Source organism: Labeo rohita, chromosome 14 (assembly GCF_022985175.1).
Source record: "Labeo rohita strain BAU-BD-2019 chromosome 14, IGBB_LRoh.1.0, whole genome shotgun sequence".
In the NCBI taxonomy this organism is placed as follows: domain Eukaryota; kingdom Metazoa; phylum Chordata; class Actinopteri; order Cypriniformes; family Cyprinidae; genus Labeo; species Labeo rohita.
This window is the reverse complement of record NC_066882.1, coordinates 9,084,909-9,102,007: the sequence shown is the minus strand read 5'-3', so window position 1 is coordinate 9,102,007 and position 17,099 is coordinate 9,084,909. Positions and strand designations below refer to the sequence as shown.

Below are 17,099 nucleotides of genomic sequence, written 5' to 3'. Positions count from 1 at the left end.
AAAATGTAATTTATTCCTGTGATTTCAAAGCTAAATTTTCAGCATCATTACTTCAGTCACATGATCCTTCAGAAATCATTCTAATATTCTGATTTGCTGTTCAAGAAATATTTTTTATCATTATTATTGTCAATATTTACAGTTGAGTACAAATTATAGAAAGAAGAATAAATTATAGAAATTAATACTTTTATGTAGCAAGGATGCTTTAAATTGATCAAAAGTGATTAGAAAGACATTTATAATGTTACAAAAGATTCTGTTTCAGATAAATGCTGTTCTTCTGAATTTTTATTCATCAACATTCATTATTATTTCAACATAATAATAATAAATGTTTCTTGAGCAGCAAATCAGAATATCAGAATGATTTCTGAAGGATCATGTGACTGAAGTAATGATGCAAAAAAATCAGCTTTGAAATCACAGGAATAAATTACATTTTAAAATATTTTAAAATAGAAAACAGATATTTTAAATAATAAAAATATTTCAGAATTTTACTGTTTTTGCTGTATTTTGGATCAAATAAATGCAGGCTTGGTGAGCAGAAAAGACTTCTTTAAAAAACATTAAAATCTTACTGTTCAAAAACTTTTGACTGGTAATGTATATAGACATAGACATAGATTTTTTTTTTTTTTACATTACAAATTTCTGTGCTTGTTTGGCCAGTAATACTGTAGAAATCCAAAATGGTGCAGAATTGTAAATATTTTTTTTGCATCACAACTTATTACACAAAGTATTTCAATACTAAATAACCACTAAATTGTATATTTAAATGACTAACATTCTAGATTGTTAATGTGGTTTCAGACTTTTGTACCCTCATATAAATGCGTTTATAAAGATTTGCCTTGTAAATGCATATTGAATGAACCAGAAACCACAGGAGAATTCCCCCAAATCTGCATTCACACTGTATGCAATGAGCTTTGTGGGAAAGTTGTCGGGCGTCATTTCGCATGTTAAAATAAAGCAACATTTAGGAAAACACAACATAAATAATCCATTATCAGTGATAGGAATTGTAAAGGAAGGAATTGGATCTTAACTGATGACTCTGAGCTGTCACAACCACTGAGCTGCACTGATTAAAGTTGGTGTCAAATAGACTAACATGAAAAGTTTAGAAAAATTATTATTGCTACTTGATAGTGTCCATGAGAGAAAATTTTGCACCGCACCCAAAGTACACTCTAATGTTTTGTGTTGTGGAATTGAGTTTCTTGTGCCTGTTTTTCTAGGCACTCCACATCTACTGCACTCTATTCCCAAAGTTGCAGAGTGCTGTTAATGTATTTGTTTTTAATGACTACCTAATCTATGTCGGAGGGGGGTTTAGATCATAGTTTAATGAAAGATTGGCCTTTTCCAAGATTCATTGTTGTGATCCGCATATTTTAGTGGTTATCAGATATTATGAAAAGGATTTCGGTCAAGTAAATGAAAATATTGTTTCATGAATCATGGTTTTTGCAAGTGTGCAGCAACAGTCTGCAAGTTCACGCTGTCTTAATAATTTAGTGTTTCTGGAGAAAACAGCTTTGCATAGTGTTTCCAAGTTCAGTCAGATCGGCCCCACTGATGCTGATTGTGCAGAGGTCTTTCTATTGATCTCTCTGTGCTCCCAACCCACTTCACAGTTTACTGAGTTTCTTGTCAGACCCTTTGAAGCGGCCAGAGCTCTATTTCATGGAAAAGTCTTGATAACCCCATTATTCTCTTTCTTCTCCCCAGGTGCCTCCCCTTACCCTGGCTTACACATTGATGAGGAATTCTGCTGCCGACTGAAGGAGGGCACTAGGATGAAAGCTCCTGAATACTCCTCCTCTGAAATGTAAGAGTCACTCTGCTTGTGTCACTAATGTCAGGCTGTCCTGATTTGAAAGCGCTTTGTCGACTGTACATGCAACTGTTCTGTAACAATTGCCATATTGAGTACTGCAGGCACTAGGTACATTTTAAATGCTTTTTAAAGCTTTTTTTGTGAGAAATATGTTAGATAATATTAATATGTTAGATAATTATGTAAATATGTCCCACCTTGAATGTATCCAACAATTGCAAACATGCAACATCATAATTTTCTCACAATATGTTGAGTTAATATGTAATTTACTGCAAGCCTGTTACCCATTTTATTGTAAGAAAGCATTATTTTTTAAATGTATAACAAAAAATGTATTTTATTTTATTTTAGGTCCCACTTTATATTAGGTGGTCTTAACTACTATGTACTTACATTTAAATTAATCATTTGATAAAATGCACATATTGTGTACATACATGTTTTTACATTGTACTTGTATTTTTTTAAATATCTTAATGTAATTACATCTGCAATTAATTTCTGTAATTACATTTATAATTACACTCTTGACTTCTCATACACCTTAATCCACCCATAAACGTACCCAAACTGTGAAACCTATTTCTAACCTTACCCGTATCCCATCTCAATAGCAATTTTTGAATAAATGAATAAATAAGTTTTCCATTGATGTATGGTTTGTTAAGATAGGAAAATATTTGGCCAAGATACAATTATTTGAAAATCAGAAATTTGAGGGTGCAAAAAGTTCAAAATATTGAGAAAATCACTTTTAAAGTTGTCCAAATTAAATTCTTAACAATGCACATTACTAATAAAACATTAAGTTATGATATATTTATGGTAGGAAATTTACAAAACATCTTAATGGAACATGATCTTTACTTAATATCCTAGTGATTTTTGGCTTTAAAAAAATGGTAATTGACCCACACAATGTATTTTTGGCTATTGCGACAAATATACCCGTGCTACTTAAGACTCATTTTGTGGTCCAGGATCATATATGAGCACAATAAGTATATTGTACTTAAATGTGAGTGACTTTGATGTAAGTACCTAGTAGGTAAGGCCACCTAATATAAAGTGTGACCTATTTTATTTTATTATTATTTTATTTCATTTTATTTATTTATTTTTTTTTTTTTTTTAATTTTTTTTTGTAAGCCTGTTACCTATTGTAGCACATGCTACTGTACCCAAAGCATGCATAGTTTCACAAGTTTCTTCTGTGTGATGCCAGGACTTTTAAACAAACTTGAAGTAAGCACAAAACAAACCTTCCTCTCAGTAACCCCGTACAAATTTTTTTAGGGCTACTAGCTGAAATCTGCACTCTGGAGAATAAAAATCCTCTCCTATCTGTGTAGTTGAAAAGAGCACAAATATCTCATTTCATTGCTTTGACACAAGACTGAAGCCTTAAATGGAAACAGATCAATTATCCGCTGAGTAAAAGAAAAGGAGCGGCTTCTGATTGGCAGGTGGTTTATAGTGCAGTTGATGTGTGCTAGGGATCCATTACTAACTTACACCAATGCAGCTGAAACTCAAGCTCACATTAAAGGCTTCGGGCCTACCTGAGCAGCAAGGGGTGGCCAAACACAGTGGCAGGGCCCCTGGGCATAAGACAGGGAAACCCACTGGTGAGATACTCCCATTGTGGTTTCAGGGTTAGAGAGCAGGCCGACCCAAAATCTGAAAGTTTTCAGATGTAACAAGATACGAGAGAAGGGGTCATGGTATCATTTTAAATGTGGAGAGGAAGCGAAGTGGACAACTTCAGATTAGTGTTGGGTGTGCAGAACTGAATCACCTCAGTTTAAGAAGGAATATTCACAGGCTGTTCTGAATAACAACTCATACTGCTGCGAAGTGCTCTGCTCAATCTTCATTTTGCAACTATGATATTCTGTAACTGGATCATACTCATTTGGAAACCTGAACGGAGCACTTATGTTTAAAACATAGTACGTCATGCGAGTTCTCTCACTTTTGCAATCACACACGCCAGTTGAACATAACAAGAGGTCATGAAAGATGATGATTGGAGATGACCTACAAAATGCAGTCCAGACCTCAGACCTGAACTCATAAATACAGGCTTTCTGGTGCCAAGTCCTCAAAACCCATTCCAGCTTCAAAGAACATGTCAACTAGCATTGCAGATAAGGGTCAATTTAATATACTGTATCAACTGTAAGACTGATAACTCTGTTCTTCAAGAGCACAGAGACGTTTATCAACTTATATGCTGGCCTTAGGGTTAAACACTACTTTATTTCTGACCCTGAGAGTGACCCTAACCAAACCTGCACTGTTGAGAGGGATGAGAAGAAACAGCCCAGAAATCAGGGATTTGAATCATATATCTAGACCGATTTAATGAAGAACTGGTTCCCACCGTGACTTCGTTAATGTTTTTTCCATTTATCTTCATGTAAGTGTGAGCATAACTTGAGAGGATATAGAACATCCTGGTGTATCGTTGATTTCAGAAGAACCACCATTCACCATTTTTCCGGACTTCCTGTTAGTTTAGGAGTCGCTCCATCTGGATTTATTAAAATAACCATTTTAGAAGTCCTGCTTCCTCCTGCTAATCTACTACACAGCTCACAAGAAGAATACCTCCTCTCTGATCACTACCTAATTCAAAACCAGATGCATCTATAGGTTGATTAGTCTAAGGAAGTAATGAGTCATCAACTAGTACAGTAATTTTTCCATACTCCAAATTGCCCGATATCGTGCTAATCAGACGGCATCAGAGAGTTTCACGGGTAACCGGCTTTATTTTTGTAAGGACCTGTGAGTGCAACACCAAAGTGTAAACAGGATACAGCTCAATCATCGCCAGTGATCATTTACTTAAATGCTCGGTCTGTGCATTGACGCCCCGAAACGTAGCCTTCGGATAAACTTAACCATTGTAGCCCACTGCAAAATCCAATAAAGGACCCCAAACGTCCCTTGTGGGGAGGGTGCTGACAGCTCATGTAAAGCTGTAGGAAGTTCCTCTCAACACAGACTCTCAGCCTCATTGCTCATGTCATGCATCAAATATTATAGACGACTGTAAATAATTGGATTTGGATTTGTAGACTAACCTAGAGGTCAAGGCGAAGGGTGTAATTCATAAAGGTAGCTGGGTATAAACACTTAAAGGAAATTCTTTAATGTGCATGTTTCCATCCATAGATATCAAACTATGTTGGACTGCTGGCATGGAGAACCATCCAAGAGACCTATGTTCACAGAGCTGGTAGAGAGGCTTGGAGATCTGCTACAAGCTAGTGTGCAGCAGGTAAGAGAGTCTCATTCACTTCACTGCGTTGCATGTCTTTCCCACAGACTTTATTTAAACATTTACAACTGACCACAGCAAAACCACAAGGATTTTATGGGATGAGTGATGCACTACCATTACACAGGCAAACCGCAAACTGTGTTTAACAACTAGTCATAGATGAAAGGTTATTTTATGAATGTGATGAATAGAATCAGTCAAAAGTTTTTGAACAGTAAGTTTTTAAAGAATCTTCTGATCACTAAGCCTGCATTTATTTGATCCAAAGTACAGCAAAAACAATAAAATTGTGAAAAAAAATTTTCTATTTAAAAGATCTGTTTTCTATTTAAATATATTTGAAAATGTAATTTATTCCTGTGATTTCAAAGCTGAATTTTTAACAGTCACATGATCCTTCATGATCCTTCAGATCCATTCTAATGTACTGATTTGCTGATAAAAACATTTATTATTATTTTTAAGTTGAAAACAGCCAAGTAGATTAGTTTCTTTGATGAACAGAAAGTTCAGAAGAACAGCATTTATCTGAAATAGAATTCTTTTGTAACATTATAAATATCTTTATTATATAATATTATATTATATTATATTATATCTTTATCATCACTTTTGATCAATTTAAATCATCTTTGATAAATAAAAATAATAATTTCTATAATTTCTTTACAAAAAAATATACTGACTCAAGGCTTTTGAATGGTAAAGTGTATAATGTTACAAAATTGTTTTATTTCAGATGCAGATCTTTGGATCTTTCTATTCATCAAATAATCCTAAAAGTACTAAACTGGTTTATATATTGATAATAATAATAATAAAAATGTTCCTTCAACAGCAAATCAGCATATTAGAATGATTTCTGAAGGATCATATGACACTGGAGACTGGAGTAATGATGCAAAAATTGTAGCTTTGATCACAGGAATAAATTACATTTTAATATATATTCAAATAGAAAGCAGTTATTTTAAATAGTAAAAATATTTCACAATATTACTGCTTTTGCTGTATTTTGGATAAAATAAATGCAGACTTTAATGTTTAAAAAAACATTTAAAAAAATCTTACCGTCCAAAAACTTTTGACTGGTAGTGTAGGTAAATATCAACAATTTGTTTATGATTCAGTATGTTCTGATACATTTTTCTTAGTTCAAGAAGAAAGTAAGGAATAAATCTGATTTATAATATGGCTTGAAGAGAAGACTACACTACACAGCATAGAGATCAAAACATATTCCATCTGAATTGGAAGCCATCCAAACTCCTTCCTTCTCACATAAGGAATCAAGCTTAGTGCCTGGACTGCCCGTAATAACATCTTCTCCTTAAAACATATTCACACATTCCCTTGCAGATTTACGTTCAGATTCCTCCAGAATCTTATAAAACCATATGCAGGGTGATGTCACAGCTTTAAGTGTTTAAACACCGTGTCTCTTACAGGAGGGAAAGCACTACATCCCCATCAACACGGCCCTGTTGACCAAAGCAGACCCCTCAGACCTAACCTCCAAAGAGAAGAGCTCCAGCAGACCTGTCTCTCTTAGAGACTCTGGGACGGCTTGGTAAGATAGCTTTGTCTTATCCATTTAACAGATATACGCTCAGAGTAATTTGTATGTGTACTTCACTTGTTAAAAATCACTCAGAATGCCATTATTCATGAGGACTGTTTTAGAAACCTGTTTTTTGTAGATAAAGTTTTCTGGTCTCCATACATTTTCCTGTTTTAAACATACACTACACTTCATCCCAGCAGCCTTGCTTTAAAAGTGAAGGAAAGCACTAATTGGTTCTTGATAAGAAACGGTCCTCGTAGCATTAAGGGCCCCTCAAGGAATTTCCTCTTTTGCCACAAACCCAGTTTCAGGATTTATGCCTACTTAAGATAATATTTATCCAACTCTTGTGTTTCCACAAGTCCTTCAAGTATATGTGTAGAGAATAGTATTGAAACGCTGCAACCTCTGTTATCCCTTAAGCTGAATTTAAGAGCTATCGCTTTACCCTTCTGCACAAAATTATATTACAAATATTTTATCCAACACAGCATTGAACTTTTAACTGTGATACAGAACATATCTGTAATGGGTTTCATGTATTTGTTTGGATCTGCCAGACATGATGTCATGAGAAACTTTCCACACTGATCTGATATGAAGTATTTGATGCTTTCAGGAAACTAAAGATCCGCCCAGCGAGTGTGAAGACCTTTGATGAAGTAATCATGGAGAATGGAACCAACAAGAACCATGAGGTGAGAAGCTTGTTTTTTCACACTTTCCCCTTCACTACATTACGAAATAATGCAAATATGTGACCCTGGACCATAAAGCCTGGAATCTGAGGGTGGGAAAAAATAAAAAATATTCAGAAAATTGCCTTTAAAGTTCAAGTTCTTAGCAATGCAAATTACTAATCAAAAATTTAAGTAAGGTAGGAAATTTACAAAATATCTTTATGATCTTATCTACATGATCTTTACTTAATATCATAATTATTTTTGGCATAAAAGTTGGCAAAATCGATCATTTTGACCCATACTATTTATTTTTGGCTATTTTTACAAATATACCCATGCTACTTAAGACTGGTTTTGTGTATCCTTTTATATGTAACATTTAACAATATTTTAAAACTATTAATACTGTACTGTTTTTAACACAGATAAGTCTTTAGATTTTGTGTTGAATAATAATAAGGTTTAACTAATGTGTGGTCATTCATTTATTTTTTTTATTTTATTTTATTTTATTTATTTATTTATTTTTTATTATTATTATTTTATTATTTTATTTTATTTTATGCCTTTATTGGATAGGACAGTAAAAATTAGACTAGAAATCAGGGACCTGGGAAAGAGGAATTGTTTTAAATTGCTGTGAATGTGACCTTGTACCACAAAACAACTCATAAGGGTTAATGTTTTAAAAATGGAAAAATCTGAGTAAATAAGCTTTCTATTGATGTATGGTTTGTTAGGATAGGACAATATTTGGCTGAGATACAACTATTTTAAAATCTGGAAACTGGGGGTGCAGAAAATGTACATATTGAGAAAATCACCTTTAAAGTTGTCCAAATGAAGTTCTTAGCTTTGCATATTACTAATCAAAAAATAAGTTTTGATATATTTACAGTAGAAAATTTACAAAACATCTTAATGGAACATGATCTTTACTTAATATACTAATGATTTTTGGCATTAAAGAAAAATTTTGACCGATCCAATGTATTTTTGGCTATTTCTACAAATGTACCCGTGCTACTTGTTTTTACATATATTGTATCTGTGGTTAAATCTGTGTTTGGTTGTTCACAGGGAGGGCAGTCAGACAGTGGAATAGGTCTATCTTCAGATGACCTGAAGACACTGAAGCGTCTGGAGTCACTGGCCAGACCCCGGAGTTTCACGTCCCGAGCGTAAGTATAGCACTCCTATTTAGACCTTTTGCCTGGCCACATCCAGGACCACAGGAATGGGTAGGTCTGCCGGCGTATGCCCTGGAGACCCTCCCACCGGGCTGGAATGTAGATGCCACAATTGTCATACAGTTTCTCCTCCCCCCCTCATCTCCACACGACTCCCCTTTTCTTTGAGAGACGTGCCTGCGCGAGAGTCTTTCATACAATAGCACAGTGGAGAGATATTGCCTAAGGTGACAATCTCAACAGCCAGACAACAAAAGCAGGGCTGGGCGTGTGACTTGTTAAAGCTGGCTGTAAGGTCTGGTGACTAGCATCTTTGTTTGTACCGCCTGGGTTGTAATAGCCTCTGACTGCATTGCTGAAACAGCGCGGCTACAGATATGGCACATAGCCATCTCTTACAAAAACAAGCCTTAATTTTACATTTAGGAAGTACTTGAAGAAAATGACTCTTTAATATTGTTAGTGATTGCAATATATTCCAACTGGGATCAGAATGTAAGCTGTGAATAAAAAGCAGGATCTCCTTTAACACCATGCTCAGTTCCAGCCTAATAGTTTATTAACCACAGACTAAAGTGTGCTGGGGTCTGAGAACATTACTTGTTCATAAATGTGCCCCCAGGGCAAATAGTGCTGAAAACTAAAGCAAAGGTGGCCTTTTAAGTTATTAATGACAGGCCGTTGGGCTGGATTAGCCTTGGTTTTGTTAAAGCGTTTGAGATTTGAGACAGCGTTTATGGTCTTCCAATGCAGCAAAGGCCAGGGTTAATCTACAAAGGTTATCCTCTAAATTGCATTCAAGGCCTTGTGGACTATACGGCATCCTAATATTTGAGGGCAGTGCTTTGTAACGCCAATTGCAGCTAGGCAAATAGTGATAATCTCTTGCTGATTGGAGGTTTATGACTCAGACCTGGAAAGGCAAAGTGGTTAACTGACTAATCATGGTCATGCTGTTTAGAAGTGTCCAGACTAAATATGTGAATGGCATTAGATAAGGGCAGCCGAGTGCAACAGTGGTTACAGCACAATGCCAGGGCTATATTATATTATCTTCATCTAGAAATGGATATTATTTATATGAAGCCCATTTCCGCCACTGAATAAAAAATAGGTAATTGCAAGTTTTTATCTCATAATTCTGACTTTTTTCTTGCAATTGCAAATGTATATCTTGCAATATATCACTTTTTTACTCAGAGTTGCATTATATAACCTCGCAATAGTGAGCTACAATGTCAGAATTAAAGGATATAAACTCAATTTTGACGTTTTTCTCAGAATTGCATGATAAAAACTCACAATTGCAAGTTATAATGTCAGAAATACAGGATATAAACTCAATTCTAACTTTTTTCTTAGAATTGTTTGATATAAACTCACAGTTGTGAGTATAAAGTCAGAATAGCAGGATATAAACTCACAATTACAAGAAATAAAGTAAGAATTGGAAGAGAATTGGAAACAGTTCTGACTTTTTTTCTCATAATTTCTCGTAAATTTAAAAATTTTTAAAAATGAATTTTAAAATTAAATTTTAAAAAAGTTAATATCTCACAGTTCTGACTTTTTCTTAGAATTGTATTATATAAACTTGCAATTTTAAGTTATAATGTCATATTACAGGATATAAAGTGTCAGTTCTGCCTCGTTTTCTCAGAATTTCATGATATAAACTCAATTATGCCATTTTGCACAGAATCGAATGATACAAACTCACAATTGCGAGTTAGAATGTCAGAATTATGGGATATAAACTCTCAATTCTGACTTTTTTGCTCAGAGTTATGATATAAACTCACAATTGAGAGGTATAAAGTCAGAATATTCTGACTTTTTTTTGCACAATTCCAACTTTTTTTCTCAGAATTGTGAAATGTAAACTCACAATTGTGAGTTATAAAGTCCAATTCTGAAAGGGGAAAAAGGGGGAATTTTTTTTTTTTTTTTTCATAATTGTGAGTTTATATCTCACAATTCTGACTGAACTCACAATTGCATGTTATAAAGTAAGAATTGTGAGATATAAATTTGCAATTTGAGAAAAAAGTTTGTGAATTTATATCTCAATTGTGACTTTATTTCTTAAAATTGTGAGTTTATATCTCACAATTCTAAAAAAAAAATAAGTTGCAGATAAAAAGTCACAATTACCTTTTTTATTTTCTATTCAGTGGTGGAAACGGGTTTTCATATATTTGAACATACTGTGTGTTGAAAAAAAATCTATACTACTACTTTAAAAGTTTGGGGTCTGCACATTACTTTAATTCTGCAAAACTGTCCACTACAGTGTACAAATATGACTGTAAGTGAGTCTACAGCATGATACAGGAGACGTGAAAGTCCACAGCGTGATATAAATCACATTCAAGTGTTCCAGAGAGCTGCGTAATAAGTTTTAATAACACCACACCCCACTTCCACAATTTTTAAATTCCTCTACTGCTATGATTGATAAGCAAAATTTGATTACAAACGCACGTAGTCCACAGGTTTTGATTAAAAACACACTGTCTGGTCTCTGTCAGCACTCCCCCCGTCTTTCCATATCCAGTGCCCTCCTCATCCCAGCCCGATATGATGAAAAGCTGGGCACAGCCTGCAACCAGCTGGCAAATCCATGCACAGGTTGCCATAGTCACAGGCATGGGAAAAAAAGCGCCACTCGGAGCATGTAAAGAATGATGTATATATTGTAAAGAGGCGGCCCCTGCCGAGGACCCACTCAATCACTGTCACCTTTGACCTTCTACAGCTTTACTGCTACGTCCAAGAGTCTCCCTCCACATTGTGCCTATGGATTCCACCTGGTAATCCTACATTTAGTATGCACATATGTGAAGTGCTTGGCACTGACAGTCTCTGTACAGACCTCATACATGCCAATCTGCTTCATATACAGTTGAGGTCAAAATTTTACATAGGCCTGCACCTTGGAGAATCTGCAAAATGTTCATTATTTTACCAAAATAAGAGGGATCGTACAAAATGCATGCTATTTTTTTTATTTAGTACTGACCTGAATAAGATATTTCACATAAAAGATGTTTACATATAGAGAAAATAATTGTTGAATTTATAAAAATTCGTTCAAAAGTTTACATGCACTTGATTATTAATACTGTGTTGTTACCTGAATGATCCAGAGCTGTTTTTTTGTTTAGTGATCGTTGTTCACGAGTCCCTTGTTTGTCCTGAACAGTTAAACTGCCTGCTGTTCTTCAGAAAAGTCCTTCAGATTCCACAGATTCTTTGGTTTTTCAGAATTTATGTGTATTTGAACCCTTTCCAACAATGATTGTATGATTTTGAGATTCATTTTTTCACACTGAGGACAACTGAGGGACTCATGTGTAACTATTACAGAAGGTTCAAACACTCACTGATGCTTAAGAAGGAAAAAGGAAGTGGGGTGAAACCTTTTTGAATTTGAAGTTAAAATGTAAATTATTTTGTCTTCTAGGAAACATGTAAGTATCTTCTGTGGCTTCTGAAGTACACATCTTCATTCTGTTCAAAAGTTTTCACCCCTGGCTTTTAAAGTTTTTCCTTCGGCAGCATCAGTGAGCGTTTGAACCTTCTGTAATAGTTGCATATGAGTCCCTCAGTTGTCCTCAATGTGAAAAGATTGATCTCAAAATCATACAGTCATTATTGGAAAGCATTCAAATACACAAAAATGCTGAAAAACCAAAGAATTGTTGGACCTGAGGGAATTTTCTGAAGAACAGCGAGCAGTTTGACTGTTCAAGACAAACAAGGGACTCATAAAGTAAACAAACTATCACTAAACAAAAAAAAAATTCAGGTAACAACACAGTATTAAGAATCAAATGTATGTAATGTATTTTGAACAGGGTCATTTTTATAAATGCAGCTATTATTTTTTCTTGTGGACTACATGTAAACGTCTTTTATGTTTAATATCTTATTCAGGTCAGTACTAAATAAAAAAAAACATGCAATTTGTATGATTCCTCTTGTTTTGGTAAAATAATGAACATTTCGCAGATTCTACAAGGTGTATGTAAACTTTTGACTTGAACTGAGAGCAATGCAAACTCACAGACTCCCTCCAGGGTGGCAACTCATAGCAACACAGAGGAAAATAATACTATTTCAATTTGGATTCATTTAAATCTGTACGCTCCTTTCACAGGATGAAGAGCAGAAGTAAGGAGTCAGTTCTGCTAGAGGGCGAGAAGGAGAAATACCCACTGCTTGTTTCCTCACTGGACTTGAGTCTGGAGGACTCCTCCCTCGACCCAGAGCTGGAATGTCATAGCCCACCTCCAGACTATAACTACGTGGTCCGTTACTCCACACCACCCGTCTGAACGGATCTGCACTCTTAGCCGCCAGACGTTTCACCCAGTTTTGGAGGATCTGATTGGTTGGGTCCATTTTGTTTCTGCACATCAGATCTATTTTATTTTTCCCCCACTTTTTTCTACTCAGAGTTTCACGTTTTCTCTCTGTGCACTTTTTAAGGTAGTGTGTGAGTACAGTGGGCTACCACATCATTGTGGCAGTCTGAGATACATTTGGACCACCTCAGGTATTCCTGCCATCTACTGTGAACACAACAAGCACATTTTAGTACAATAACGGCACTGTTTTCCCCAGCATTTTTCATACAGAATGGTGGCTAAATATGAAATCATTTACTCAGCGGTTAGAATGAGAGGACAAAGGCAATTCTAATTTTATTTCTAGATAAATATTTTATTGTAATAAAAACTGGAATTTGTTATATGATATTTTATTTTTATTTTGCTAAAATATTTCGGAGCTCACTAAAGCTTGTTTTTTTTTTATTTTTGGAAAATATTTTTCTTTAGAATAAATTTCACCCTTTTGACGCAAATGTCAAACAAAGACCACAGATCATGAATAAATGAATGTGCGGTCTGAAATTCCTTCCCAGAACCCGATTTGAAATTGCAGGACGCATTGATCATCAACAGTAAGGAGGATGCACATTGTGTTTCCAGGTTGCGTCGCGCCAGTCTGAGGGCCGTTTTCCTGAGTCTTGCTCAGTGAAGCTGAAATGAGTCACTTTTGTTCCCTCGTACAGTATTTTTATCATGATACCGTATGATCTGGTTCATTTTAAAGAAATTAGTGACGCATCTTTGACTGCTTACACATGGCATGAAAAAAAATGGCTTATTCAGTCTATCACTGTGAAAAAGGTTTTAAAAGCCTTAGCAAGTAAATTATTCATGTACATTTAATAGGAAACATTCTGTTAGTTATTAATCAAATGCGGACCACAATTAAACGGCCTTGCTCTGTTCAACAATAAACCATATTTATGTTGTTTACACTACTGTATACATAACAGCACGTAATATGTTGTGCAGCTATTAACCACAGGAACGTATTCTGTTACTGATTCAGTAGTCGTGCTAAAATACTACTAAAGCTTGCAGGGCAGGCTATAATATTGTCAACAGGCTGGTCACTATATAAATGGTCATGATAATTATAATAAAAGCATGTATTGTGCACACATGTAGGTGCTATCAGTATTAACTCCTTAACATGATGGAATGGGTGGGAAATCATTGTATTGGTTAAATTAGATATTTATGCCCGTTATTGCTAACTTTTAATGTGTAAGTCCAAGTACTACATTCATAGCTGATGGATTGTCTTCCAAATAATGAAATGTATATACTGCCAAATGATGCTTTCTGTACTGTTATTTTGACTGGTATTTATGAAGTAAAATTGTATGCACTGATATTTTCTACATATATTGTTTTTGTATTATAATTGTATTTTATTAACCAAGCATAAATAAAGATCTATATATTTATATATAGCACCTTTTCAGAGTCATGATTGCGTTTGTACTAGTACACGTCTGCCTCTAATAAATAAAAATGCACAGAAGTACTGCATTTTTTCTACTATCTCATCTACATCCAGCTATTTTTAGCTGTGCAAAACAGCTCTTTTGCTGCTTGATATTGCAAATTGGTGTGTCTTATCATGTTATTAAGCTGGCCTGTGAAAGCCAGCTTACTGAAATGCTATTTAAATGCTTCTTCTTCTTCTGAAACTAAATTTTCTGACTGTATCTCATAGAGCTTTAACTCTAAAAACTCCAAACTCAGCCCAGTTCTCCAGACTGATCTGACAGAGTGTGCTATATCTTTTCTAACTGATCGGACTTACAATTTTCCTAAAAATAATGAATAAAACTGGGAAAAATCCCATAGACTTACAATGACAATGAGCCAAGACTATTCAAACTCCAACTGTCAAAACATCCAGAATCCCTTGAGACTCAATCAAGCTTCTTATCTACGTACTACGTACTCATTCAAACTAACTTGCTAATCATGATAGAAACATGCTAGTAACTTGCTAATCATGCTAACATGTTAACAATATGCTAATCATGCTAGAAACATGCTAATAACATGTTAGTAACTCGCTAATCAAAGAAACATGCTAGCAACTTGCTAATCATGCTAACATGTTAATAACATGTAACTCATTAATCATGCTAGAAACATGCTAGTAACATGTTAGTAACTTGTTAATCATACTAGAATCATAGTAATCATGCTAGAATCATGCTAGTAACATGCTAGTAACTCGTTAATCATGCTAACAAAGTTCTGGGAACATGATAAACATGCTAATCATTTAGCAACGTGCCAGTGACTCACAAATAATGCTAACAACATGGTAGTAACATGCTAAACATGCTAGCAACATGCTAATCATCCTAGAATCATGCTAGTAACATGCTAGTAACTCACTAATCATGCTAACAAAACTCTGGTAACATGGTAAACATGTTAGCAAAGTCCCAGTGACTCACAAATAATGCTAACAACATGGTAATAACGTGCTAAACGTGCTAGCAACATGCTAATCATCTTAGCAACATGTTAACAAGATGCTAGTAACTTGATAATCATGCTACTAACATGCTAGTAACATGCTAAACATGTTAGCAACATGCTACTAACATGCTAATCATTATGAAATCATGTTAACAACATGATAGTAGCATGCTACTCATGCTAGAATCATGCTAGAAACGTGCCAGCAACAGGCTAGTAACATGCTTATCATGCTAGCAACATGCTAATCATGCTAGCAACATGCTAGTAACTTGCTAATCATTATAACAACATGCTAGTTCTATCTATCTATCTATCTATCTATCTATCTATCTATCTATCTCCCTATCTCCCTGGTGAAAAAAAACAGCATATGCTGGTAGGCATGTTTTGATGCTGGGATGCTGGTTAGGTATGTTTTGGTGCTGGATTAAGATGGTCCTTTGCTGGTTTATGCTGGGCCTTGACCAGCAACATGACCAGCATAAACCAGCTAAGGACTGTCTTATCTGTCTATCCATCTATCTATCCATCCATCCATCCATCCATCCATCCATCCATCCATCCATCCATCCATCTATCTATCTATCTATCTATCTATCTATCTATCTATCTATCTATCTATCTATCTATCTATCTATCTATCTATCTATCTATCTATCTATCTATCTATCTATCTATCTATCTATCTATCTCTCTGTCTGTCTGTCTGTCTATCCATCTATCTATCTATCTATCTATCTATCTATCTATCTATCTCTCTGTCTGTCTGTCTATCTATCTGTCTATCTATCTATTTATCTATCTATCTCTCTGTCTGTCTGTTGGTCTATCTATCTATCTATCTATCTATCTATCTATCTATCTATCTATCTATCTATCTATCTATCTGTCTGTCTGTCTGTCTGTCTGTCTATCTATCTATCTATCTATCTATCTATCTATCTATCTATCTATCTATCTATCATCTAATCTTTTTATACTTTAAATTACTTCAAACTGAAACCATTCAAACTTCTAGCTTTTAAAACTTTTTAAATTTTCTGTTTTAGCTTTCTCAAGCCAACTTCAAAGATTGTCTTTCCAGACTTTTTAACCTAGTTTTAATGTATTTTCTTAATTATGAACACATTGGTTTGTAGTGCAAACAGTTTTACCGTTTACTGCACATTGTTGTTCTTCTCTTTCCCTATAGCGGATAATGAACCAGATGTCACGGCCATAGGCTTACTTCTGCACTGAAGAAAAGGTGTATAGCATGATTTCCAGTAAGGTTAGGCTAACTATTATAAGATTCTTGGTGGAGATGGTTAGGCTGTTTGTCATCTGTGCGTTCTTCCTCCTGCTTCTTGGTCTCAGAGACACATTTCCTGAACGGGGCGAGGTGACGGCAGTCTGTCTGTCACCAGGACAATACCTCTGTGAGCAAGAAAAGGAAGGGCTTCTCCATCATTCCCATCACAACAGGGCTCCAAACACTAAACTTCCTAAGGGCCAACAGTGCCCCCCAGCTTTGGCGCTAAAATGCTAAAGGTGAAAAATGTGCATACTATTGCCGTTTCTGCTTGACATATTGAAGATAAACTGTTTGTAAAAGTGCACTTGACTGTTTGAGGATTGGCGGTGTTATTGGCTTGTTATGAAGG

General features: G+C 35.1%; 1 protein-coding gene across 1 annotated transcript in view; it reads left to right on the top strand.

The window, feature by feature from the left end:
• kdrl (kinase insert domain receptor like) overlaps window positions 1–14,413 on the top strand; it is a 48,378-nt gene extending 33,965 nt beyond the window's left edge. The window contains exons 25-30 of the mRNA XM_051127361.1: window positions 1,744–1,843; window positions 5,039–5,144; window positions 6,596–6,717; window positions 7,331–7,409; window positions 8,475–8,575; window positions 12,747–14,413. Of these exons, the coding sequence (XP_050983318.1) occupies window positions 1,744–1,843; window positions 5,039–5,144; window positions 6,596–6,717; window positions 7,331–7,409; window positions 8,475–8,575; window positions 12,747–12,924 (686 nt within the window). The 3' untranslated portion in view covers window positions 12,925–14,413. The remainder of the gene's footprint in view (window positions 1–1,743; window positions 1,844–5,038; window positions 5,145–6,595; window positions 6,718–7,330; window positions 7,410–8,474; window positions 8,576–12,746) is intronic.
• Window positions 14,414–17,099: the final 2,686 nt, after the last annotated feature.